General features: G+C 34.3%; 1 protein-coding gene across 12 annotated transcripts in view; it reads right to left on the reverse strand.

Annotated features, from left to right (window-relative positions):
* DCAF6 (DDB1 and CUL4 associated factor 6) overlaps window positions 1–26066 on the reverse strand; it is a 125067-nt gene that overhangs the window by 46218 nt on the left and 52783 nt on the right. For 5 of the 12 annotated variants that reach the window (XM_069480890.1, XM_069480891.1, XM_069480892.1 and 2 more), the window contains 3 exons: window positions 25278–25397; window positions 24293–24553; window positions 7302–7361 (listed from right to left, as the gene is read on the reverse strand). In XM_069480890.1, the coding sequence (XP_069336991.1) occupies window positions 7302–7361; window positions 24293–24553; window positions 25278–25397 (441 nt within the window). Of the gene's footprint in view, window positions 1–7301; window positions 7362–14886; window positions 15058–24292; window positions 24554–25277; window positions 25398–26066 lie in introns of all 12 variants that reach the window. The other 7 variants (XM_069480893.1, XM_069480894.1, XM_069480889.1 and 4 more) reach the window with 2 other exon arrangements.

The following is a 26066-nucleotide window of genomic DNA, read 5'->3' on the forward strand; positions in this document are numbered from 1 at the left end:
TCAGCCTCATTTTTCAGATCTCAATGTAATGTCTCTTCCTCAGGGATGCCTTATCTGACCCCCTACTCGAGGGGATGAAGGATCTTTTATGTTCTGCACTGCACCCTGTTATTTCCCCTTTTATAACACTAATCACACTTATTTTTTTCATCAGTCTTTATTGTTAAATGACACAAAACACAGTGGTTATGATCACAGATACCATAACGAGGCTGCTTGAGTTTTTTTTTTTGTTGTTTTTTTTTGTTTTTTTTTGAGACAGAGTCTCACTCTGTTGCCCGGGCTAGAGTGCTGTGGCGTCAGCCTAGCTCACAGCAACCTCAAACTCCTGGGCTCAAGTGATCCTACTGCCTCAGCCTCCCGAGTAGCTGGGACTACAGGCATGTGCCACCATGCCCAGGCATGCCCAGCTAATTTTTTTCTATATAATTTTAGCTGTCCAGATCATTTCTTTTCTATTTTTAGTAGAGACGGGGTCTCGCTCTTGCTCAGGCTGGTCTCGAACTCCTGACCTCAAGTGATCCTCCCGCCTCGGCCTCCCAGAGTGCTAGGATTACAGGCGTGAGCCACCGCGCCCGGCCGAGGCTGCTTGAGTTTGAGTCACATTTCTAACATTTACTAGCTGTGTGTGACCTTAGACCTATTTCTTAATCTCTCTTTGCCTTTGCTTCCTCATCTGAAAAATGAGGATAATAATAGTACCTACTACATAAGGTTGTGATGAGGATTATGTAAATTAACATATAAATGCTGCTCAAAGCAATGGCTGGTACAAAGAAAATGCGATATTATGTGCCTACGCTATTGTTGCTGTTATTATTAATCAATTCAATGCTCCAAGAACGGCTTTATTCATCCAAGCATCCTAGTGTCTACTCCAGTACTTGCCACAAGGTAGGTAGACATTTAAATATCAGTTGAATATTAATGAAGTAGACACACAAATACGGCTCTATCACTTATTTCACTTGTCTTTACATATGGTTTCAATCATCAGTAAAAAATGAGGATAAACAACAGTATTCACCTCATTAAGTTAGCAAAACAAATGAGGTGATGTATGTAAAAATTCTTAACACAGTGCCAGTCACAAAAAAACCTTCAGTAAATGCCAGTTATTTTTATCACTGACAATTCTAAGTTAGAAAACAATTAAACTGGAGGTACAGATTTGATTATCAGGAGAGCAGAACAATTGAGCATACACAAAAAAATTACAGGATTTAACTTCCAAAAGATCAAATATGTCATTATTTAAAAGAATCTAGACCTAGTAGTTGCAGATTGGGGGAAATCAGTGACTTCAGTCCAAGTGACTGATAACTAGTTCTAAGGATTACAAAGAATCTGGAATGAAGTTTGATTTCACTACCTTATTTTTTTACTAGAATTTAAAAGATATTTACAGATATATTCTACTGTGGTGAATACTGAACTTAATATTTCAAATTAATATAGCAGGCTTCAATCATAAGATATTTATTTAATAAAAATCAGAATTGTCAGTGTAAGGCTAAAATTACTGATATAATACTGTCAATATTACTAAAATGAAACTTCAATTTGGTGACAGTAAACAATCTTATGGGAATACGTATTTAATGTATGACAAGTCCAATTTTTCCATTTCCTAATTTAACTTAGTAGAATTAGTAAAATGTGTTCCACTGGTTTTTATTATCTACAATAGATGAATGCTTTACTAACATAAAAGAAAGTCTGCTGACATAAAATGATACACAGTGGAAAATTAACATTTATATTTCTAAAGCCTACAAACTAGCTTTTTTTTTTGAGACAGAGTCTCACTCTGTTGCCCAGGCTAGAGTGAGTGCCGTGGCGTCACCCTAGCTCACAGCAACCTCAAACGCCTGGGCTCAAGCAATCCTCCTGCCTCAGCCTCCCGAGTAGCTGGGACTACAGACATGCACCACCATGCCCGGCTAATATTTTCTATATATATTTTAGTTGGCCAGATAATTTCTTTCTATTTTTAGTAGAGACGGGGTCTCGCTCTTGCTCAGGCTGGTCTCGAACTCCTGACCTCGAGCGATCCACCCGCCTTGGCCTCCCAGAGTGCTAGGATTACAGGCGTGAGCCACCGCGTCTGGCCCAAACTAGCATTTTTATTTCTTTAAATCTAGAATAGAAAATGACTGTCTGACAGATACACAATTGCCCACAGGCATAAGTTTCAAACTTAACAGCATTATCAACTTCTACTTAATGGAAGCACTGTAAATGAATAAAGAAAGTTGCCTCAATTTTAGCCAAAATTTAAAACTCAGACAAAATTATTTTCTTATACCCTCTTAAAAGTTAATTGTTCTAAAATTTTTATTTTTTATAAAATAAGGAGCAAACTGCTGGCCTTAATATTTGTGAAAGCAAAAATGTGTAAGCTTTGATAATATAAACAGACAAGAGAAATATGTCAGAAGAGGATTTTTCCTCTTTTAGTACAATAAGCATAACATAATTAGTGACATAAATAAAAAGGAAAACTAAAACTACTCATTCAAACATATTTATTGTTTAAACTAAACAAATAGCATAACAGATGTCACTGTGCTTATTCAAATAGTTACACTTTGTCCATAATTAGCACAGAAGGGCCACTGATGTGTTTGCACACAACCCTAAATTTGGAGAATATTTGAAAGTATTTTACAGTAGGATACAATTAAAAACAATGTGCATTTTATACACTTATTTCCCTACAATTTTCTTTCTTAAAAAAAGTCCTCGATAAAAGGAAACAAAAACTATTGAGACAGCCTGGCATCTGTATTCACAACTCTGAAGATTCAGACTAAATATATTTTTATCAAATTGTGATTCTGTAAAAAATTCAAGATAAATAAGCAAAAACAGTAGTTGCAATCAATCAGTTCATTGTATATACAATCATTCAAAGAAAAAAATTTTCTTCAGTGAAGCAAGCCCATTAAAATTTTAAAAATTTTATAAGTAACATTTTTATTCTTGGTCTCAAATGAAGAAATATATGAACTGCTATGGGAAATTAAATTAAACATGTAAGAGCACCTGGGCACCTGAAAGATGGTAAATAAATATCCTGTTACATAAATATAAAATCGAATTATCAATTTTAAAAAGGATTAGTGTCTCTTTAAAATTATAAAAAGCAAATTTAAAATATGCTTAAGTATCTATTCATTAGTCAGAAGTATATTCAGAAAACTTATTAAATGTATTACTTTTTGTATTCTACATGGTAAAACGGAGAACAAGCGTCTTGGTAAAGGTAAAAAACTCGAAACAACAGCATATCTGGAGACATCAACTATCCCCTACAACTTGAACAAAGAATCTTTCTGCTTATTCCATAAAGATGCTCAGTTTTGAAACTATAACCACCCCCCCATTCCAGACATTACCTTTTCTCTATCTTTTCATTTCTAATTGAGCTTATGGAGAGAGTCATCTACATACCAATGTCTCTACCCTTTTTTCCCAAACCTTTCTCCTCTAACCACTGCTATCTGGCATCTGCCTCCACCATATCCTGTGTTCAGCTGCAATGTCAAAGCAGTCATATTGCCAAATTAAATAAAAACAATTTCTCAGCCCTTTTTGTATTTGACATCATTGCTTCACATGGCATTACTGACCAGTCCCTCTTTGAACTTTTCTCCTGGCTTTGGATATGGCATTCTTTCTGTCCCACCTACTCCTCTGATCACTCCTTTTCAGTCTCCTTAGCTAGATCCTCTTCTCTGCTTGCTCTTCGTAGTACAGACTCTCCTCTTTTCACTTTACCCTCTTTTCCTAGACAACCTCATCCACTCCCGTAGTTTCAACTGCTGTCTATAAATTCATGATTGCTAATCTTTATCTCCACTTTAGACCTCTCTGGTGACTTCCAGAATTGTACAGCCATCCAACTATTGATGAGATTTTTTCACATAGATATCCAAAGGCACTTCAAACTCAACATTAAAAAAAAAAAAAAAAATCTCACATACCTTCTTTCCCCTAAAATTAGCTGTTCATCTTGAAATTTCTATCTTGGTTGATGGTTCACTATCTATCACCCTATCAAGACAACTGGATATCATTCTCTCATTCATTTCTAACTAACCATTCTCAAAATCCCATTAATTCTACCTCTCAAATATTTTTAAAATCTGTCTATTCTCACATCCCAAAACTATTGCTTTACACTGTATCCTTCATAATCTCTTCTGGACTATTACAATAGTCTCTTTTATGTTCTTGCTGTTTTCAATCTCACTCCTTTCCAATCGATCATCTATAATGCTGCCAAAATGATCTTTCCAACACATAATTCTGATTGTGTTTCTCCCAAGCCAAAGTAATTTCCATAGCTCCCCACTGCTTAAAGAATTAATTCATTTACTCATTTAACAAATATTGTTTACTACATAACTGATAAGATTTTAAGCACTGAGTATATTTAGTGAGTGAAAACAAAATTTAGAGAATAGAGAATTTAGAGAAAACAATATTAGACAAATAATGTTAGATATTAAACAAATAATCCCCTAAATATAATACATGTATGATTATAAATTTGACAAATGCAATGAAGGAAAATAAGTCACAAAGAAAAAGAGGGGAGATCTGCAGATTGGGAGGTTATATTATTTTTGAGAAGGTGATAACTAAGTTGACATTTGAAGGATGAGTAGAAGTTGCTTAACGGAAAGCATTTTTCGTGGAGGGAACAGCACGTACAAGGGATTTAAGAGGGAAAGGAGCTTAGAGTGTTAGAAGAACTCAAAGTAGGCCGATTTGGCAAGAGTTTAGTGAGTGAGGGGACAGTGGCCTGAGACGAGGTTAGCAGGAGAGAGGGCCAGGTCCCGTTGGGCTCATAAGCCAACGTATGGATGTGGGTTCTTTTGAAAGGCTAAGGGAAGCAATTAAAAAAATTTAGACAGATGAATGGCATGATATATTTATATTTTAAAACGTCTGACTCAGGCTGCTGGTAGAGAACAGACTACAGCGTGAGTGGACGTGAGAAGACGAGTTCAGAGGTTACTCCGCTAGCCCAGGAGAGACAGATGGTGGTGGGCAGTCCCTATGAACTCATGACAGGAGTTACCTTCAGGTAATATAAGCCTATAGTGTGAAGTCCCTAGTACTTTAAAAGATATAATGCTGCTGAACAAAAAGGCATGGAAAAACTCAGGGTTTAATTAATTTGGATATATTTTCTACCATTAGAGCATTTCTGCTCAGAGGTCTTATTACAAAGCTACATTTATGATAGACTATTAAGATGCAGCTTCTGCCAAACTCACTCAGTATTTATCCCTTATATAGCATCTCTACTCACATGACTAAAAGGCATATCGTACTTTACACGGCCCCAAAACAAAGAACCTCTTGATTTCTACTTCCAAACTAGTCACCTAGTAAATGGCATGACCATCAAACCCAGGCACTGATGCAACAAATCTAGGAGTTAACCTTAATTCTTCTTTTTCTCTCATATCACGGATCCTATGTAAATCAAATATCAACTCAAATTGAATATAATATTCAATGTAACCCTATGAAAATTATTATATGTGATTAAATAGAATATTAATCTGGCTATAAACTCTCTGAGTGATTTATTATTTATATTATATATCCTTATCAAAAAAGATTATTTGATTAGTGAGTAGTTATAAATATATCATGTTATAATTGTGTTTTACCTTAAAGTTATTATTTTCAGTGTTAATACCTCTACAATAAATGTACAAAGATAAAAAAATGTTGAATTTTGTAATTTGCAAATTCATTTACCAATTCATTCATTCTCAAGAACAAAAAAACCTATAGCAATACTTGTCATCTCAGGTCTACAAAGAATAATTTAAGATCAGAAGTACAAAAGAAGTTTTCTAATTTGTTTTAAAATTAGTTTCTGAATGTTTCTCTAACAAGATAGCTAAAATTAGATCTATTTCACGCCAAAGAAGTACTATAACAATATTTAATTTCCCCATTACTGTTGACAAATGAATCATTCTACATATGTAAACTTTCAGCCAACCAAATCCTATGGCTTTAGTGCTAATTAAAAAAAATATTTTTGAAATAAGCATCTATAAAATCTATAAGACAATCCGCTGCCTTTTTTTTTTTTTTTTGGAGACAGTCTCACTCTGTTGCCTGCAACCTCAAACTACTGGGCTCAAGTGATCCTCCTGCCTCAGCCTCCAGAGTAGCTGGGATTACAGGTGTGTGCCACAACGCCCAGTTAATTTTTCTATTTTTAGTAGGGTCGGGGTCTCACTCTTGCTCAGGCTGGTCTCGAACTCCTGAGGTCAAGCAATTCTCCTGCCTTGGCCTCCCAGAGTGCTAGCATTACAGGTATGAGCTACCGCGCCTGGCCTCATCTACCTTTTAAAATACAGAACATGAATATCAATTTCATTTTAAGTTATTCTTAACTTAAAGACTTAATATTACTAACATGAATTATACTGTGTCACAATACATTTAGAACACTTTAGGGAACTCTGAGGAAAGATAGTAAACCATTGGCCCTAATTCTAAATAGCCTGTTTTAGTTTTTTATAGTCTTCCTTTCTCCATCCTTCTTTTTAGATGCCCTTCTTATCAGAATGTCTTCCTCTACCAACCCTTCTCTGTGCTATATTTGATCTGCTAGTAGTAAAGCTTGATAAATAAGTAACCTGTCTATCTCATCAGGTTCTATACAAGGCTTTGAGGTTGACTCTACACCTCTCCTACTTTAAAAAGTACAAGTGCAAGTTATTTCCCCTTCTAATTGGTGGCTTTCAAGTTCATCTCTGGATTCATAACTGTATTCCTTATAGGTAAAGCTATCGTGAGTATGATCACCAGATAAGTGAGACATAAAACCAAGTATCAATACTACAATCGTCTAGTAATATAGGATATTACTGTGTTCAGATATCTTAAATGAGCAATGAGGTAATATGTTAACCTCATACCCACAGTTCTACACAATTTTACGATACCTAGAATTTTTTAAATGGATATAGTTTATATCCATTGTAATACTGTTATAGGAATGTTATAGGAAGAGAGTTTAAAGTTGGCATCAAGGGCCTAAGGTAGAAATTAGCTTACATAGAAGATAATTTGTATAGGCTGCAAAGGCCCTTAGTGCATAATAACTCCTATGGTAATTCAGTCCACAAAATATTGACTGTAAGACCATAACCAAAATGAAATGCTATGAAAAAGCGAGAGAGAGCTTTGTTTATGCAATAAAACTATGCAATAAAACTATGACTGGATGGGCATAGCGCATCTCCTGTTGCACGCACCCTGTTGCTCGTCAAGTGACATGGATCCGAGCTGTTTGTTAACCACAGAAGAAGGAGAATCTGAAACAAAAATGGAGATTTCAACTTAAAAGTAAGCAGCAGAAAACTGCACAGCAATGTCATGATCATCTCTAAGCTTAAGAAACAAATGTATAAGGGTGGGGAATAGACGTAAGTACTGTGGTATGTTTCCCAAGCAGTGAGTAAGCAGGGCCATGTGCTTAAGACATGTTATTCCAGGCAAGCATTCAAGCAACTTTGAGAAGGAGTTGAGAAAATATTCTTCTATTTCCATGCATATACCTTTTAACAAACTCATTTAGCACAGGCACAAGGTGCAAAGTAGGTAAATTAGAAATGGGATAGCTCCTTCACTAAATAGAAGACTCCTTGCCCTTCTCAAACTCCCTCTCTAGCTCCTTAAGATGGATTTCATCCTGCCTTGGAGGATTCAAAGCATGAAATGAGATGATCACTATACTTTGTGAGATGTTGTTTGTTGTATCATGAGCTAAGCAAGGAGCTAAAGTAAACAGTTTACAAGAAAAATATTCAGTGAAGTAATTACCATTACAGAAACATATATAACGTTAAAAACTCTATAGTGTATTATGTATATTAGAACTATACCCTATGAAGGCTTAGGCTTCTTTAGAGGTACCTGGTAGGGAAAGGAAAAGAGAGACAAGGAGAAGGCTTAACGGTTTGGGCTTTATACTTTCCACTTGGCTTCAAATAGAACAGCTTTGTTCTTATCTTTTTAATATACTTGGTTTCTATGTAAGAATTTATTTTATAAATGGTTTCTACTGTTGAAAAACACTGGAATAAAGGAAGCCAATATAATAAAATACAAAGAATATTTGTCTAAAGTTAGTAAGTTTTGATTTTAAACCTGTTTCTACAATAATTAGCAACATTTTTAGGACTAAGCTTCTCCTTTTTCCCTGATCAGCCTAGGGATCTAGTAACCTAAGCAAGACACCGGGGAACAGAACAGGTGGCCCTTTTCCATTCCTGGCTTGGGATCTGTATCCCAATTGGGCTAGAGTAAAAGACAAAATGTAGGTAATAAGAACAGCTCTCCCCTAAATGTAAGAATAATTCCCAGTTTCTAATATCCTGTGCTCTAGTTCTTAGCAAAAGTTGTTAATAAAACACTTTTTGGCTAATACCAATTTTTGCTCATAATGGCATTTCATTTCCCAAAAAAGTGAGTATTTTCAGTGAACACTGTCCCTAATTGTATAACTAAGAAAAGTTTTCCAATATAACCTGGATTCAAACCAATTTTATATAGTTTGATTGCTTCCATTTGTACATTTAAAAGTCTGAATCGTGCTACCATTTCTATCAGCTTTAAATCTCTCATCTTCTAATATCACCAGTTTGCTCATAGATTTTTATCTTATTAAATTTTGATAAAGCATGATCAATATTTGAATAATAGCTTTTATTATTCTTACTTATCACCTCTTCATTAGAACATTCAGTTAAATCTTTACTAAACAAAAAAAGTGGGAATGATAGTATTTCAATCAGTTTCCTCTCTATTCATGCTTTACTTTCTTTTTTAAGACAGTTTCTCATTTATCCATTTTACAGTTAGATTCTGTATTGCCATCTATGTTTTTGAAGAACAGATAAGTTGGTCTTTAGAAATAAAATTATACTCTTTAAAGAAAAACATAACAAAAATGTGACTCACAATGAAATAAACATTGGAAAAAACCTCCCAAAAAGTCTCCTATGAAATATTTTTCATCCCTTTGTATTTGCTAGACATTTCATTATGCTCTCAATAATTGACAGCCCTAAGAAAACTATAAACTCTCCAAGAAATTCTCTCTTCAAATATTTAATTTTTCTAAAACTATCATGGAATGTACAACTCTTAGTGAAATAAAGTACTTTGCATTTAATTTTTAAATAAAATTTTAGAAGTGGTCACTGAAAAAAAAAAACCATATTGATGAAGGATCTAATGAAAGATCTAGAATGCTGTCATCTCCACAGCACTGTGTATTTTCAAACTCTTGAAGTATTCAAAATATTAGAGCTTATGTTAAGATGGAAAGATAGTATTAAACTAAAAGTGTTCCTTTTTGGGTTTTATAATCTGTCATAGATATTGTGTATTTCAGGGGAATTATGTGGTGTTCCTTCCATCTTGAAGATTAATAATTATGAAGAAATCCTTCTTGGTCATTGCTTCCATTCCATTTATAATCTTGGGACCATGCAACTGTTTTTGAATAGATTATCTTCCTGTCACATTTTAAGTGACCTTTTTTTTTTTTTTTACCACAAGGTATTCATAAATATAATACCTGTAACTCCTATCATACATAGTTCCAAATATTAACACAATAACCATCACAATAGCTAATATAAAAAACACAATTATTAGTTCAAGCTGATTGTTTTAATTTTTGCATACTCTACTCCATCTCTCTGTGAAACACCTTCTAGAGAGCACCTCACACAAAATCAAAACCTGAATATACAGTCCAATGATAATTTATTATGAAATCAATACGGTTGGTCAGCTTATTTGAAGTGTTTAGAGTTATAGTATTGTTTTTAAAGTAAAGATAAATTTTAAGCAAAAGCTTATTCAGTACTAAGCTCAGCACGTCTTATGGTCGATTACCATATATTTCTGAAAAAGATCTGTGTTTTGGTCTTGAGAAAATTCTTCAGCCCTTTCACATCAGAATTTTCTCAACTGCAGAAAAAGACAGATAATTATAGTTGAACAGGTAAATAAGACTCTTCAGCCAGACTTCCCGGGTTCAAATGTGGTTTACCTTCTCAGTAATATTGTAACCCTGGGCAAATTATTTAACTTGTCTAAGTCTCGGATTTTCTATCTGAAAAATGGAGATAACCATAATATCTACCACATAGCATTCTTCTGAAGATTTAATGAGATAATCCACGTAAACTACTTAAATAGCACATAGGAAAGGGCCAATTAATATTATTACTTGCCTGTTTTTCAGAGGTCTGGTACTGAATGAAAAATAATGGTACAAAGCTGTTCTGAAAAATATGGAGCGTATTATCATGTTTAAAGTTCTAAGAGACTCAGCATTGTTTTGCTTAGGACTCTTATTCAAGAAATTAAAGAAGTGCTTGCAGAACTAGGCTAACACCGTATCTAATTTATTAACTACTTATAATCACTACAAACATGGATCGAATGAATCTCTTGGGAAGTGCTATAATGTGACTGTCATTATGGACACTGGGGAATCTGATGCTGTATAGATAGAGCCTGCTTGCACAGGATCGGGTAAGTGCTGATTTTTTCCAATATGGCTCAGTTTTGAAAAGCCCTTTTTCAAAAATAATCACAAACGTTTTATACCCCTTTGGGGTATAAAAGTTACTTTTTTTTTTCCAATTGGCAAAACCGTGCCATAAAGTGAAAAAACAGTTCCTACCTGACCCTCTCTAGGCTGGCTCCATGCTCCAGTGGGGCTCTGTGGTGGTCGGGCCAGTACCAGCAGACTCCACAGGGTGCTGTCACTCTGAGCAGGAGCCAGCAACCCATGACTTCGGGGGACCTGAAATGGAAAAAAAGAGTTGGGCTTAAAATCAGCCAAATGTCGAATGCCTCTGCCATAGCTGTTTAGGGCATTCATCTGATCAGTGTACCTATAGCTCATCCAAAGCCCTGAATGCTGTCAACGCTAAATGGCCTTGATGAAAGGACATGTCGAAGTAGTAAGTAAAATACTATAATTAAGATAGTACATTATTATGTGTACTGCTCTCCACAGGAATATAAAAGATTTATATATACAGTATTGTCTAACCCATCGTTACACCATTTCTGTAAATTATGGCAGGCCACACTATCTAAATATATCAATAATTGGAAAACTGAGTCATAAAGCAACCGGATGACCTGTCAAAGGTCACCTAGTCATAGGGCCAGGGACAAATAATTCAGCCAGTCTAACACCCAGGTAATGATGGAATGAAGGCAAATTCATCTCTTTATTAAAAAAAAAATCCCTGAATGATTTTATTTGTTATGCACTATGGTATATTTCCTAAAAGTCTAAAGAGTGAGTTACGAGCTATCATGTATTTGCTAAACAAATTATGATGTATTCTCTAGTAGTCTAGAAAAAAATGTACTTTTTAAAAACTAAAAAGTAAAAACATTTTTAAATGATATATTTTGACTTTAAAAAACTGTATTTTTGGAAATTAGTTCTGAAGGATGATCATTTATGGATGTCAAAAATTCTTTCAGAGCAATGGTTTTCAAACTGGGTTTTGGGGAGCAAAGGAGCCTTAGAGGTAGCACAAGGAGCAAGAAGGGGGGTCGCCATTCCTTATATCCCTTCATGCTGACGTCACAACAGTGTCACTCTTACATATTTTATACAAGACTCTGATGACAGAGTTCACAGCTGATAAAAAAAATAAAAAGAAAAACCACTGGTTAACCATCTTCTAACATCTATATCATATAGCTCATTTTAAATAATAATTTGAAACTGAAGGTGACATCATTTGGTACCTTGGCATGATGTTTTAGTCTTAAATTGCAAAGAAATATTGATAATATTGAATAGATAATATTCCACATGGGATTATCATTAATTAGCATCAGGCTCCTTCCCATTTGATTCCACTAAAAATGTAGATCATTATTTTTACAAAGTGGTTTGATGGTTTAAAATCACTTTCCTATAGAAGTTAGGTATTGTTGATTTATCTTATACTTAGCCTTTCACAAAAGATTCCCATGAGTCCTATATTTTGAAAAGAGAATAAAATGTTTGTCAGACAATGTAATAATTCAGAAATGCTTTCTACACTTATTAAAATTTCTTAGTTTCTAAATCACAGTAATGTCTCCTTTGAAAAACACCTTGTACCTGAAAAACTTACAAATGTGAGAAGACAATAGAAATATCATTTATTGGTAGTGCTGTCACTTATTGATACTCTAAAGATATCAAGGTATAATGGAAACATATGCTTTTTATATATGAGAAATGTACATTCTTCTATAATTAATAAATTAAAATCTAGAATGTTAATTTTGGCGCTTTCTGTACTGACAGTAGTAACATCATGAGAGAATGAATTAATGTCCATAGTGCACATACACAAAATTGCACTTAATCATTATGTATAAGTTTTGTTATTCAATTAAAATCTATCCCTCTGTTGAATTTCATAAATTTAATTTCCATTCTTTATTCTTATAATTTGTGTGTTCTGAAATAAAGAATTTTACATTAAGCCAACTTCTTTTTCCTCATATTCAAAATTTACTAAATGGACAATGTATACAGATTTTATTAGTTGTCCCTTGTAAGAAACTAACAACACATTAACTGTTCTTAAAGTTTTAAGTTACCAAATAGTGTTCCTGTGACATGAGGACAGAATAAGATAAAAGTAGCACTAGTAAACGAACCCAGGACATGCTACCGGTTAGATTTGTTAGGACCTCATATGAATGCTATGCTAAAAGCATATGAAATAGATGAAGTACTTCACCTTGTAGCTGAAAAGAGAAACATGTACTATCAGAAGCCATTAATGAGTGCTTAATGATAGTAATAGCACTAAAAGCTTCTAACATTGGTCCGTGTGGGCAGGCTCAGGAGCTCAAGAATGTTGTTGTTATTTTTTGTTTTTTTTTCTTTTTGAGAGAGGGTCTTGCTCTGTTGCACTGGTTAAAGTGCAGCAGTGTCATCATGGCTCACTGCAATGTCAAAGTCCTGCCTCAGCCTCCAAAGTAGCTGGGACTACAGGCACGTGCCATCACACTCAGCTAATTTCCAGGAATGTTATTTAATGACAAAGAAAAGAGAACATGTTTCTCAACTTCAAAAGTAGAAAGGTGTCTACTTGACTTTAGCTTTTTAGAGATTATCAAAAATAGACTGGTTTCCAAACTAAAGATTATTTAATTAGAATAATACTTAGAATTGGGAAGACAGCATTTTATTTCAGAGACCATATAATCACCCTAAAGCTTTCTGATTCTAGAAAGAACCTGCCTTCAGTTCAAATTGGTGAAGTAGATATGAAGTATCTGAGTATATGAGTATCAAAATATATTTCTAATGTTCACAATGTATACTTTTCCTGATGATGTAGACAGTTTTGTTTTATACTCAAATTTACTTTAATACTTCATTTGTTATCTGCCAAATTTCAGTATTTTAAAAATATTTATATATGTAGGGACAGTTTATTTTTATTGATTTTTATGTTTCATGACTTTTTAACCTTCAAAATACATTGAATAGAGTTTTCATATATATAAAATCATAGCAAAATGTTTTATTATTAAATGTCATTATTGTAATCTGATCAAACTTTCTTATTGTTAGTTTTAAGTATAGGAAAAGATTTCCCTATAGAAAAAAAAATCAGAGGCATCTTTACCTGACTGATATTTCTTCTATTAATATAACACAGAATTAAAAATCAAGGCCATGATTTATCCCAAACATATCTATATTATAGTGGTTTACATTTTTTTATTTTACCCCAGTATTATAAAATGTGCTTTCATTACTATGGCACTTACTGGAACAGATATTTATAAAGTAGAGGCTGTCCAGTTCTAGCAATATCCAAATTAATTCCAAGTAATTAAATTAGGATTCTCAAAGTAATTAGCACCTAAACTCATCACTCCTTAGGGTAGCAAAACAAAGCGTATCAAAGTATTATAAACTCATCAATACGAGAACCTAGACATTCTCATTCCTAAATATTTACAGCACCTACTATAACATGCATACTATAGGATTTATAGTACTTATTATCCATCTTGAAAAAACTAGACAAATTATTTTGTGCTATGCCTTTCATTAATTTTTTTTGACAGATATTTACTGAACATCATGAGTTTTCTGGTCATCAAATACTGGGCCATTTAAATATTCAATAAAAAAAGAGTGGCGTAGATTATTACTGTACTAGCAGAATTTTATAGCATAAGAACAGGAACAAGAGATTGTGGAGTACTTTTGCTGCTCTATGTACAAGAGAGCTGATTAAGTATAGAAGGAATAAGAAAGCAAATATTGAAAATTTTCAGATAATGACAGAAGGGAATGATTGAGTCAGCACGCTAGTATGGCCAAACAATACTATGATTCTAAAATCTAGCATTATAAGGTTTATATAGGAATATTGGTTAACTTTCAAAGAGGAAGAAGAAGAAGAGCTAGGAGCCATAGCACAGACTCATTTGAGCATACAGGAAATTTCAATAGAAATATCAATGCAGGCTTTAAATTTACTAGATAATTATTAGAAAGCAGTTTCATCGGCTATAAAAGTAAAAAATATTTTGCCCCTTTCCAAATATATTGCAAATAAAGCAACAGATTATTTTATAATCATCTCTCTGACAAATGCTGCTGCCAATCTGTCCCTGTAACGTGACACTGAACACCACCATATGCAAGGGAGGGAGGGGTAAGCTGCAAGCACATTAGTTCTCTTTTCGAATGGGAAAAGGAATTGTTACACAGTAGCAGTATTAAAAAACAATTCTACTAGCTGCTTAAGGACACTTGACATTAATAACCTGAAGCCTGAGGGTCCTTTGAAGAGCCCTCATGAGAAGACTGATCGGAAGCGGAAGGCTGCTGTTGGGTTTGTGCAGCTAGTTCTTGCTGCCTCTGCTGCTCAGCCCTCTTAAGCCTCAGTTGCTGCAGGCGCTTACGGAGCAAAGCTATCTCAGGCCCCCTTAAAAATTCTGACACAAATAGGAAAAGAAAGTTGAAAAGATAGTAATAAAATAGAAATCATAAGAATTTAATTATACATTAAAGAGAGGAAGGATATAAATAAAATATATGGTTCACAGAGGAATACTAAAAACAAATTACCGATAAAAAAGAAATTACTGGTCATTAAATTATGAGACAAACTATACACAGTTACACACCCAAATACTTCTCGTTAACTATGATGAATTAGACACATATGTTTCTCTAAGAATATTTAAGTAATTAACAGGATGAAACAAAGTTCTCCATAAGCCAAAGACTTTAAAATGAACATTTCTTTCCTCACTTATCTCTTTTTATAGCAAAATGATAATAGGAAAGAAACAAAAATTGAAAAATATCAGTTGACTCATCTAATCTACACATAAAAATTTAAGTTACTTCATTAATTTCAATCAAGTAATAATTAAAATTCAATTAAAGTGATGAAAAAGTTATGAATTTGGAAACTCTTGGAATTTATGACAGAGCTCTTTAAAAACTGAAAGTTATATATTCTTCAGCAAAATGTTTCCTATTATGTTAGAACTGTCATTTAAATAATTTTCCTTTTTTTAAGTACAAAAAGGTTTACATAATCATTATTTTCTGACCTTTTCCTGAAGAAGTGATCATAGACGAAAAGTAGAAAACTAACATGAAAATCTGCAGAGATAATTACTGAGTGCCTACTGTGTATGAGGTGTTGTTACAGACTCTGGGGAATAAATAAAACATTCAACAAAACAGCCCCTATTCCTGTGGAGTTTATGTTCTGAGGGAAAAACAGACATCTGCAAATATACGCAAACAACCCACACGTAATGTTGTATGCATGTGTTTGTGTCACGGAAGGATCATTGCTATGAAGTAAACTGGCGAGGTAAGGTAATAAAGAGGACAGAGATGGTAGGAGAAGGGTTGTCATTTTACACATGGTCATTAAGGAAAGCTTCTCTCATAAGGTACAACTTAAACAAAGACCTCAAGGACATAAGGGAATAAACCACATGGGTATCTGCAGGAAGAGTGTTCCAGGTGGAGAGAAGAGCAAGCGCAAATGCTCAGGGCGCAAGTGTATCAGGATGTGAAATATATTTTAAATACAAAGGCAGCAGAATTTGCTGACACTTTGGATGTAGAGTGATTCTGAAGTTCTTGGCCTAGGTAACAGGAAAAACAGTTTCCATTTACTGCAAAAGAATGAAGGAGAAATGAGTAGTCTTGAGGGGGGAAGAAAACAACGAATAGACATCCAAGTGGAGAAATTAAGTAGGGACTGAATATAACAGTCTAGAATTCAGAGGAGATATAAATTTGGATGTCACTGGTAATGTTACTTTAAGTACTCTAGAGAGTAAGTGATGACAGAGAAGAGGTCTAAGAACTGAACCCTAGAGCTCTCCAATGTTGAAGAGGAGGAAGAACTTTTAGGAAGAGTAAGAAGGAAAAGTCAGACAGGTGGGGTTGGAGAACTGAATGATAAAGGCTAAGTGATGAAACTGGGCCAAAAAGGATGGAGTAAGCAGTTGTGTCAAATGCTGCTAATATACTGAAAAAGACACTGAGATTTAACACCTGGAATTTTAACATGGAAGTCACTGATGACCTTGACAAGTGCTATTTCAGTGAAATAACACCAAAACCTGCCTGCAGCAGGTTCAAGAGAAAAGGTAATGAAGGAGAGACACAAATCATATATACTCTTTGTAGAAGTATTCCTGTTAGTGGGAAACAGAAATTGGACGGTTTTTGTGGGAGGAATACAGAATCAAGGGAGGTTTGTGTGTCTTAGTTTGGGAGATAATACACGTTTGTATTTTGATAGAGAATGTTTAATTGGGGGGAGAGAGAAAGACGATGCATGGAAAAAAGTGGAGCAACTACAGTATCAACATCCTTGAGTAGATCTAAGGAGTTAAGTTACAGTGGATCAGAGGAGGAATTGGTTTTGAATAGGTGCGTAAAAACTTTCTTAACTATAACTAAAGAGGAGGCAGAGAATATGGGTAGAGATGTCAATAGTTGTAGGTTTGGTGGTAGGACCATGCAGAATTTCTCTGTGACATCAGCATCAAATTATACAAACTACTAAATAATTTTCAGCCTCTCACAGATAGGGTGTAAAATTTGCTTTACTCTTTGAGGAATCAATCATGCCCGATACTAACTTCTTGCTACCATGGCTTATATTTATAAAGAATTTTATTCAACTAGCCAATTGGTAGTTAAGATTTAATCAGCAATTCAAGTATCATCATGGTCTCTCATTGTTAATTGTTCCTAGAAAATTCTCCAGTACCATGTGATGATGATATTGACTGACAAACGAGTGATGGTCAACAAAACAGTGCCTTCTTTTTGGGTATGTACAGGAATCTTATTTCTAGTGAGCATAATAGTAATGCTTTTAGCAATATAAAATAAAGTATTATATAGCCGTAAGTTTTGTCATTTTATACTTCAAAAAAAATCTACCACATAGAGAATACATAAATGTCAAATGTTGCTTAAAAAGCAGAAAAATCACTGAATTTCATTGGAATTTCAAACCCTCTTTTGAGGTGCCAAATGTTTTATGATTACGTAAGTCTCCATCCTAGAACTACTTGTGATACAGCAAATAAACCACAGGCTCCAGGTGCATGCAGTAATGCTCTACAACTTACAAAACCAAGATTTAGTTATGATATTCTTATGAGCCATTTATTCAATATTTCCAGTGCTTTTTAAAGAAGAATTTGTTTGTCTACTTTTGTATGGTGGTTTTTTTTCTCCTTAGGTTAAAAAAAATGAGGCTCTAGGAAGAAAAGTCATCACACAGTTAAAAGATAAGTATTGAATTTAAAATTTCAACCAGAAATACCAGATTAAACAAATAGTTCTGCTAGTAGCTTGAAATATTAAAGCAGTTGATATACACACATTACATCCTTTTAAGAATGTATATACAATCATATACAATTTATAAATGTGGATAAATGCTTAGAGAATTACTTTTGTTAACATAAACCAAATTGAAAAAGGAATACAGTGAATACCTCAGGTTAAATTTTAAAAACAATAATAAAAACTCAACAAGGTATCAGGAACTGCTATAGGAAAACTGTTATTCCATCTCCTGAAATTACTAACCTTATTCTTGGTTTCTTCTGAAAAACTCCCGGCTATTCTCCCTAATGGCTTAATTCTACCGCCATAGGAGAATTACAATATACATGGTCTACAATATACATGGTCTTCTGTCCCGGACTCTGGATCATTTTTATATCTGATTTGATGGCACTTTACCTGCCTGCTTTCAGTCTGGCTTCCCATCCCACCTTGTTTCTTGTCCTGGTGATCCTCGCGCATGCTTTGTCCTGGGACTGGGCACTCCTTCCTTCCCAAGTTTCTGTTTTCTTCTTTAGTTTCCTCAAAGTGGCCATCAACCTAATATCTCCACCCGTTTCTAACCTGTAACTGGCCTACACCTCATCTGACTAGACTCTGATTCCATTTAAGGAAATTGTAATCTAGATTTTAGGCTTTGAAAAGTTTGCTTTGATATGCTGTACAACACAGTTCTTACGCCCCAGCAATTTTGCCACAGAGCTCAATGTAGGTATAATGAGTCTGCATAGGCCAAAGTAATTTGAGCAGTTATTTGTAAATAAGCAGGAATCCACGCATAGACCATACCATATACTATCTTAAAAAAAGAACTAAATCCTCATGATCTGAGTGGTCTATTATATTGGAAACAGAGGGATCCTTTTAGTGACTCACTCTTCCATGTGAGCCCCTAAAACTGAATTTTGTAGATACTGATACCCTCCCCCAATCCAAAGTTACCACTTTCTCTAATCAGATTCTTTAAATAGGTTAAAATAGAACCAAAGAAAAAAATTACAACACACTGGAAAAACGGCCTCATTTAATATTTGCTCAATATAAGAAGTTTCTTAACATAGGAAAAATTTATAAATAATGCTTAGTTTAAGAAATAACTAAAAGAGGCTGGGCATGGTGGCTCATGCCTGTAATCCAAGCACTCTGGGAGGCCAAGGCAGGAGGATCGCTTGAGGTCAGGAGTTTGAGATTAGCCTGAGCAAGAGCAAGACCCTGCCCTCCACTAAAAATAGGAAAATTGGCCTGGCATGGTGGTGCATGCCTGTAATCCCAGCTACTTGGGAGGCTGAGGCAGGAGGATCGCCTGAGCCCAGGAGTTTGAGGTTGCTGTGAGCTACGTTGATGCCACGGCACTCTAGCCGGGGCAACAGAGTGAGACTCCATCTCAAAAAAAAAAAAAAAGGAAAAACTAAGAGAGATGTCTGATGGGCATTACTAAGAAAAAAAGAAATTATCTTACAGTTACTTTGAAATACTTTTTATATATAAAGATGAGGAAAATTTCATTTTAACCTGCATAGTTTCAGGTCACAGTCATATCTTTCTTGTTTTTAAATACACAATTTTATAACTACATTTTTAAAAGCATAGTCTTTTCTTAAATGTTCAAGAACACGTACAAGAATCAAAATGTTTAAGTTTTGAGCTATGTATATAGAATATGGTTCCAATGGTCTGACATATGAATTAAAATAAAATTCGAGAATACAAAGGGTAAAGCAAAAATAAAAAAAACCTACCAACTGATTTAAAATTCCACTTGAGTGTATTTATCTTCCTAATTTAGCTATAAAACCCAAAGCCAACTTTGCGGCCCCCTCTAGACACACTATTCTTCAGGTCATGCATTTTGTTTATTCACCTCACTTACAACTTCAATTTATTTTTTTCCTACCCATATTTTTGTTTGTCCTGATTCACTCATTAATATATATAACCACATGATATTTAAAAAGTATTTTTGGTAGAAGGTAAAAAAATTAACTACCTAGTCTTAGGTGGTCTAGACAGCCAAGGGCAAACAATGGATCCAAAATGATAAATGACTGAATATCTACTCACAGATCTCTCCTAGGTGTTACCAAATTTGGAGACTCTACTGGAAACATCCAGAGTTAATGAACTGGGGCTCAATCTATAATCTAAAGCCTAAAGTATAGGTAAATACACCGTACCTAGCCTATACCAGTTTAAAGATAACTAAATGTCTCATGATACTTTTAATTGTAACTTTAAAGAGTGAGTATTTTTAGGAAAAAAAGATGCTTAGTCATAAAAGAATTAATAAACAACTCAACCAAACAAGAAAAAAAACTATAAATTTACATGAGTGCTTTTCAGGAAATAAACAGGGTTATATAAAAGAGAATACAATTTTAGGAAGAGGAAAAAGGAAGAGGACTCTACCTAGGGTAGTTACGAAAGACTTCTCTTGAGTGGCATCTGAGCTGAGACCCAGAGAAAAAGAAGTCTGGCCATGTGATAAGCCAGGGGAAGAGCTTCCCAGGTACAGAGAATAGTAAGATCAAAGTCTTGGACTCAAAATAAAGAAAGAGAAGAAAGAAAGAAGAGAATATGGCACATTAAAGGAACTGAAAGGAAACCAGTATATCTAGAGCATAATGATCATCAGGGACTGAGGAATAGAATGAGACGAGGCTAGAAAGGTAGGGAAGGGCCAGGCCATGTAGGTTCTTAGAGGTCTGTGGTAAGGAGTTTGATTTTTTTTTTTCCTTTTGTACTTATAAATGCAATTAGAAGCCTCTGAAGGATTTTAAAGAACAAAGTTATATAATCTGCTTTAACATTTTAAAATACTCATTCTGGCTGCTGCATGGATATTAAATTATAAGGAAAGAAGAGCAGATGCAAGAAGACCAATTAGGAGATAAAAGAAATGATGGTGAGATGAAAAGAAATAGGATATAGTTTAGATACAGGACCAACAGAACGTGCTGATGAATTAGGCATGGGACTTGACGGAAAGGGAGGAATCAAGACTAACTGACGGTTATTAGAATAAGCAAATGGGCAGGTGGTGTTAGAATTTACTAAGCCATAAAAGGACTAAGAGATGGAATCAATTAGGGGACAAGAAAGGTAGGAAGTTGAATTTAGTTTGGACATACAAATTTAAAATGTACATAACAAAAAAAATATACAGTGTCAAATAGCAGTTAAACATAGGGGTCTGGAACATAGGGTGTAAGATTAGATTGTCGACGTACATTTGGGAGTCATCAATTTAGAGGAAATGTTAAAAGTTATGGGGAACTGACACAAACCACCCAGAGAGAGAGTGTATGCAGAGAAGACAGCCAGAACTAAGGGGCACAGCTATAATATCCAGAAGTAGACAGAACAAGAAACACTAACAACAGCTACTGAAAACCAGCCAGAATTGATAATAAGGGTACACAGGCAAATGTGTTACCATAGGTGCCAAGAAAATAAAGTGCTAAAGAAAGGAGTAACAGACTATGGTAAATGCAACTGGGTCAAAAAATCTTGTAAAATATTAACAGAATTATCCTCTAAATTTGGTGGAGGTCACTGACGACTATGATAACAAGTTTCAGGAGAAAAGGGGTTGAAAGGCAGATTGGGGTTGGTTAATAAACATATGGCAGATGGCAAGAAAATGGAGATAGTACATGCGAACAACTCTTTTGAGGATTCTGATTATAAAAGAAACAGAAATATGGCAGTAGCTGAAGGGGAATGTGGGATAATTCAAAGAGAATTCTTAAAGAAAGGAGATAATAAAAACAAGTTTGGGGTCAAAAGAAACAACTCAGCAGAAAAGACAATGATGCAGGAACAGGAGCAGAGTCCTTGAGAAGCTGGAAAGGGATAGGAACTGTACTGGCTAGCTTTTGATAGGAGCAGATCTATGTCTTCCAAAATGTGTTTCTGTTTCTATAAGAGACGATTAGTACAGATGTTGGAAAGTTTGGAGATTATACAGCAGAAAAATGAGTGCTTTTCTTTTCACTGTGAATGAGAGGTTAGCAGCTGGGTGGGACAAGGGGGAAATGGAGTGTTAAAAGTTTGAGAAACATGAGGGTGTAAAATAGACATTTTGCATAGTTGGAGAGCAACAGTGTTGAAAGAGACTGCTCTGGCATACAGTGTTGAGCAGCCGTTGAAATTTGTGGGCATAACTTTCTTCACTTTTAGTGATTCGGTTGTAGACTAAGAGAAAGCAGACAATTAATTAGCTTCAACCAGAGTTTTGCCTGGCTGCAAGTTTTCACATTCTTATTGTTCCTTTTCTTCATATCAGTAAAAATGACAGAGGAAATGTGAGAGATATGAAAGGCATAAACATTTACATTAAAAGGTATTTACAGCAAGGCAAGTATGGACAGAAAGCATACTTTTTCATTTTCTCTATCTCTATGCAAGGCAATAATAAAAATCATGGCTCCAAGTTGACACTCCCATCTACTACATTCATCCAATGGATGGTTTCGATACTCACAAACCCATTTGGACTTAGGCTATGGTAAGTGCAAAAGAGATTGGGGAGAAAAATAAAACAAACAAAAAAACCCCACATTTGGACTCTGGAATAATGAAAGGGGTACTGTCAGAACAATTATAGACATAACCTTTAGATGTTACATGTAATACCAAATCGTTTCCCTCAATAGTGATACTGTTTTGGTAACATGGAAATATTCCAATTACCCATAGTACAGTCTCTCAATACTCTCCCAGTTAAAAATATTTAATTACTTTCTTATAGGCAAAAGAGCTAAGTAATGTTCAAACAATGATCACATTATCATCACAGAAAATTTTTTTCTATTTCAATGATTCAAATGACTATAATATGTAATACATAAATATTGAAAGAAATTTAGCAGTTTGAAATGTAATATTAAAATATTAAATATCTATAAAACAAATAAAGCTCCAAATACTTTACCCACAAATATGCTTAAGGAACAACTGGAATTAGATAAGATTCAGTGGAACTTGAACATAAGCCAGAGCATCTTCTTGCTAAGTTTTCCTGAAAACTTATAAATTGATCGAAGTATTAATATTTAAGAGTGTTTCCAAAAATGCTATCACTTTAAAAATTCTTGCTTCTACCAATTTTACCTGCTTTGAAAAACAACCTTTTAACTACTTCTGTCCCTACTTCCCAAATCCTCCAAAATATTTTATTTTACCATAAATTGAAAAGCTGTGTCAATTAGAGTGTGGAAAACCTGATTTTGTAACTCAGCTTTAGCATGTTATTATGGATAAAATGTACACAGTGTTAACAGTTATGTAATTGACTCTGGCTTTTATTCCCATAGAAACTGAAAATGAATTACTAAAAATGGGATATACTGATAAAAGAGTGCTTAAATTAAAACATCCCATATTTGGTGTTCTGGCATCAGTTTCCAGAGAAGCAAGAATAAAATGACAGCTTGGCAGCTAAGCTGTTAGGAATTTTTTATAGGTTTTAGCTTAGGCCTGCCAGCTGTACCTCTAGTTGATAATATTTTTGGTTCTATATCAAGTAAAATGCTTTGTTAGAAGAACCCAAAGAAAAATATGAATACATACCTTATTGGTTATTATAATTACATTATACAGTTAAAAATGCCAACCAAATAATAGACATGTATGCTGAAAATTACTATTATTAATACTAGTACATTCCATAGTTGGGGGAAAAAGTTGAACATAAGGAGTTTTAATACTGTGAGGAAAATAGTATTTTAATAGATTTAGGAGCTGATTTCTTTCACTAACATCAAGTACCAAGAAGATAAAGATTTGGTAAAATAATTCTTTTTCATGTAAATATTAGAGACATTAATTCCTTTGGTAAATTGTATATGTTGTTGACAAGAGACCATATCAAATCTACCATATAGAATGGATTAAAAGCATCGCATGATTTGGGGAAAAATAATCAAGAATATAAATAAAATGGAACTAATAATAATGAGCTATATTTTCACTATCACTTTAATATAGACATACAATCAAATAAATCTAGAAAAATATTTTGGTCTATAATGATCTGCAAAGTAATCTTTAAGTCAGGGGCATTAAACTATGTCAAAACACTATCTGTTGGCATCTGTATTTTCAAAAGAACTATTTAATGCAAATTGAAGATTCTGGCTATTTGTTACAATTCATGCAAGTTAGGCATACTTGAATTTTGTGTTTAAGTTACATGTTACGTGTCATTTTAATTATTTATTACAGCAAGAAGATGATGTGATTTAGTATCTTCAAAATAACCTATAAAGAAGTTTCCATTACTTGAAATCATCAGAGGAACCATAGCCTTCTTAAGAGTAACATCCTCACCAGACTGATGACGTGCATGGTGTCCAGATGCCTCAACAGACTGCCTTTGTTCACTGTCTGGAGAAGACAGCAAAGAAGTAGAATGAGGGCTTTCTGTGGAAGATGATGCCGAATGAGCTTGAGCCGACATTGCAGAGGACGTAGAAGGGTGAAGAAATTGTTCAGCTGGAGCATCTACTTCCATTGCAGTTTCACCCACTTCCAAATCAGGACTTGATGGGACAGTAGGAAGAGCTGAAACATCTGACTGACTCGCTCCACCTTCAAAATATACATGTTAATGTAAATTCAAATTTTAAATATTTTCCAAAACCAACTACTCTAAAGAGATATGCTCAGGAAACATATATACAACACTTGTGTGCATGCACACACAAATATGTAACTTCAGGATAACAATAACACCCACTGGTGGTTTGGTCCATTTGAACAAATAAGTTAATCAAGAGTGGTAAAAATTTATCAACAACATATTCTTGTTAAAACAACCAATCTTTCCAATTACATAAAAATTTTAATCTATAGAATTTTATATATTTCCATTCACAGTACCTTTAAAAGGGTCTTAAAATGGGGACTCAGGCTCTTCTACTTTTTTTTGAGAAAAGCAAAAGGTAAGGGACAGGGACCTTGGGGTGGGGAACCTGTGGCCTTTCTGGATCCTTGAATGTGGCCTTTTGACTGAATCCAAATTTAACAAATCCCTTTATTAAAAGGATTTGTTCTATGAAGTTTGGATTCAGTCAAGGGGCTGCACTTGGGGATCCAGAGGACCACATGTGGCCTTGAGGCCGCAGGTTCCCCTCCTCCCGGCCCAGGGGACAAATTATATCCAATACTTTTTGTTCTCTACTGCTTCACATAACACAGTAAGAACCTTGTGATTACTGCAGATGTAAACCATGGTGTAGTTTAGATAATATAAATAAAAATGATTTCAATGGTTTTGGCCAGTTTTATGACTTTAATTAATATGAAAAATTACCTCTGGGTCGAGATCTTCCTCTTCCTCTATTGCTTTGAGCAACTTCACTTGCTTCTTCAAACCATCTTGATAACATATCAGACATTCTCTGCATCAATGACACATTGGGACTTTGCTCTCCTATTACAATACAGGTCTTATCAGTGAGTTTAATAATAAATCAGGATTTTTCACTAATGCAAAAACCTATCACTAATGCAAAAACGTAGATTTGATGGGCTTTAAAATGAAAACAACTTTAAAAAAATCAAATTGCCTAAATAAATTACCTAAATTTATTAAAGACATCATCACATTTTATGGTAATGTCTATATGAGTGACTCTCCATCTTATTGTACGGTAAAGTTCCTTGAGAACATGGCACAAATCTCCTTTATCTTTGCCTATTCTTAGATAACTCCACACCTTCTACTCCTACCCCAACCTTTATCTTTCCTTCCAAGAATGCCCAGCCAGGAAGGGCTCGTGAATTCTAAGTTGAATAGATTAAAAGAAAGTTTTTCTCTCTCAATAAAGCATTATCATCAAGTACAGACACAAAACAGCCTTATGTTTTTGCATGAATTTTCCTTAAACTGAATTTATTTTTCATCATCATTTACTGTAAGTAAATTCCAGGTATCTGAAATCAACTGGAACTAGAAAGTATTTTGTCTCTTCTCTCACTCCTTTTCCTCTGTAAATAAATGAGTTTTTCTTAAGGGAGTTTTCAAATTAAAAGTATGGTGTCAAATTAAAATTGTGACAACTCTATTCCACAATCATATAATTTAAAGTGAAAATCAGTT

This window comes from Eulemur rufifrons, chromosome 8, assembly GCF_041146395.1.
Source record: "Eulemur rufifrons isolate Redbay chromosome 8, OSU_ERuf_1, whole genome shotgun sequence".
Lineage (NCBI taxonomy): Eukaryota > Metazoa > Chordata > Mammalia > Primates > Lemuridae > Eulemur > Eulemur rufifrons.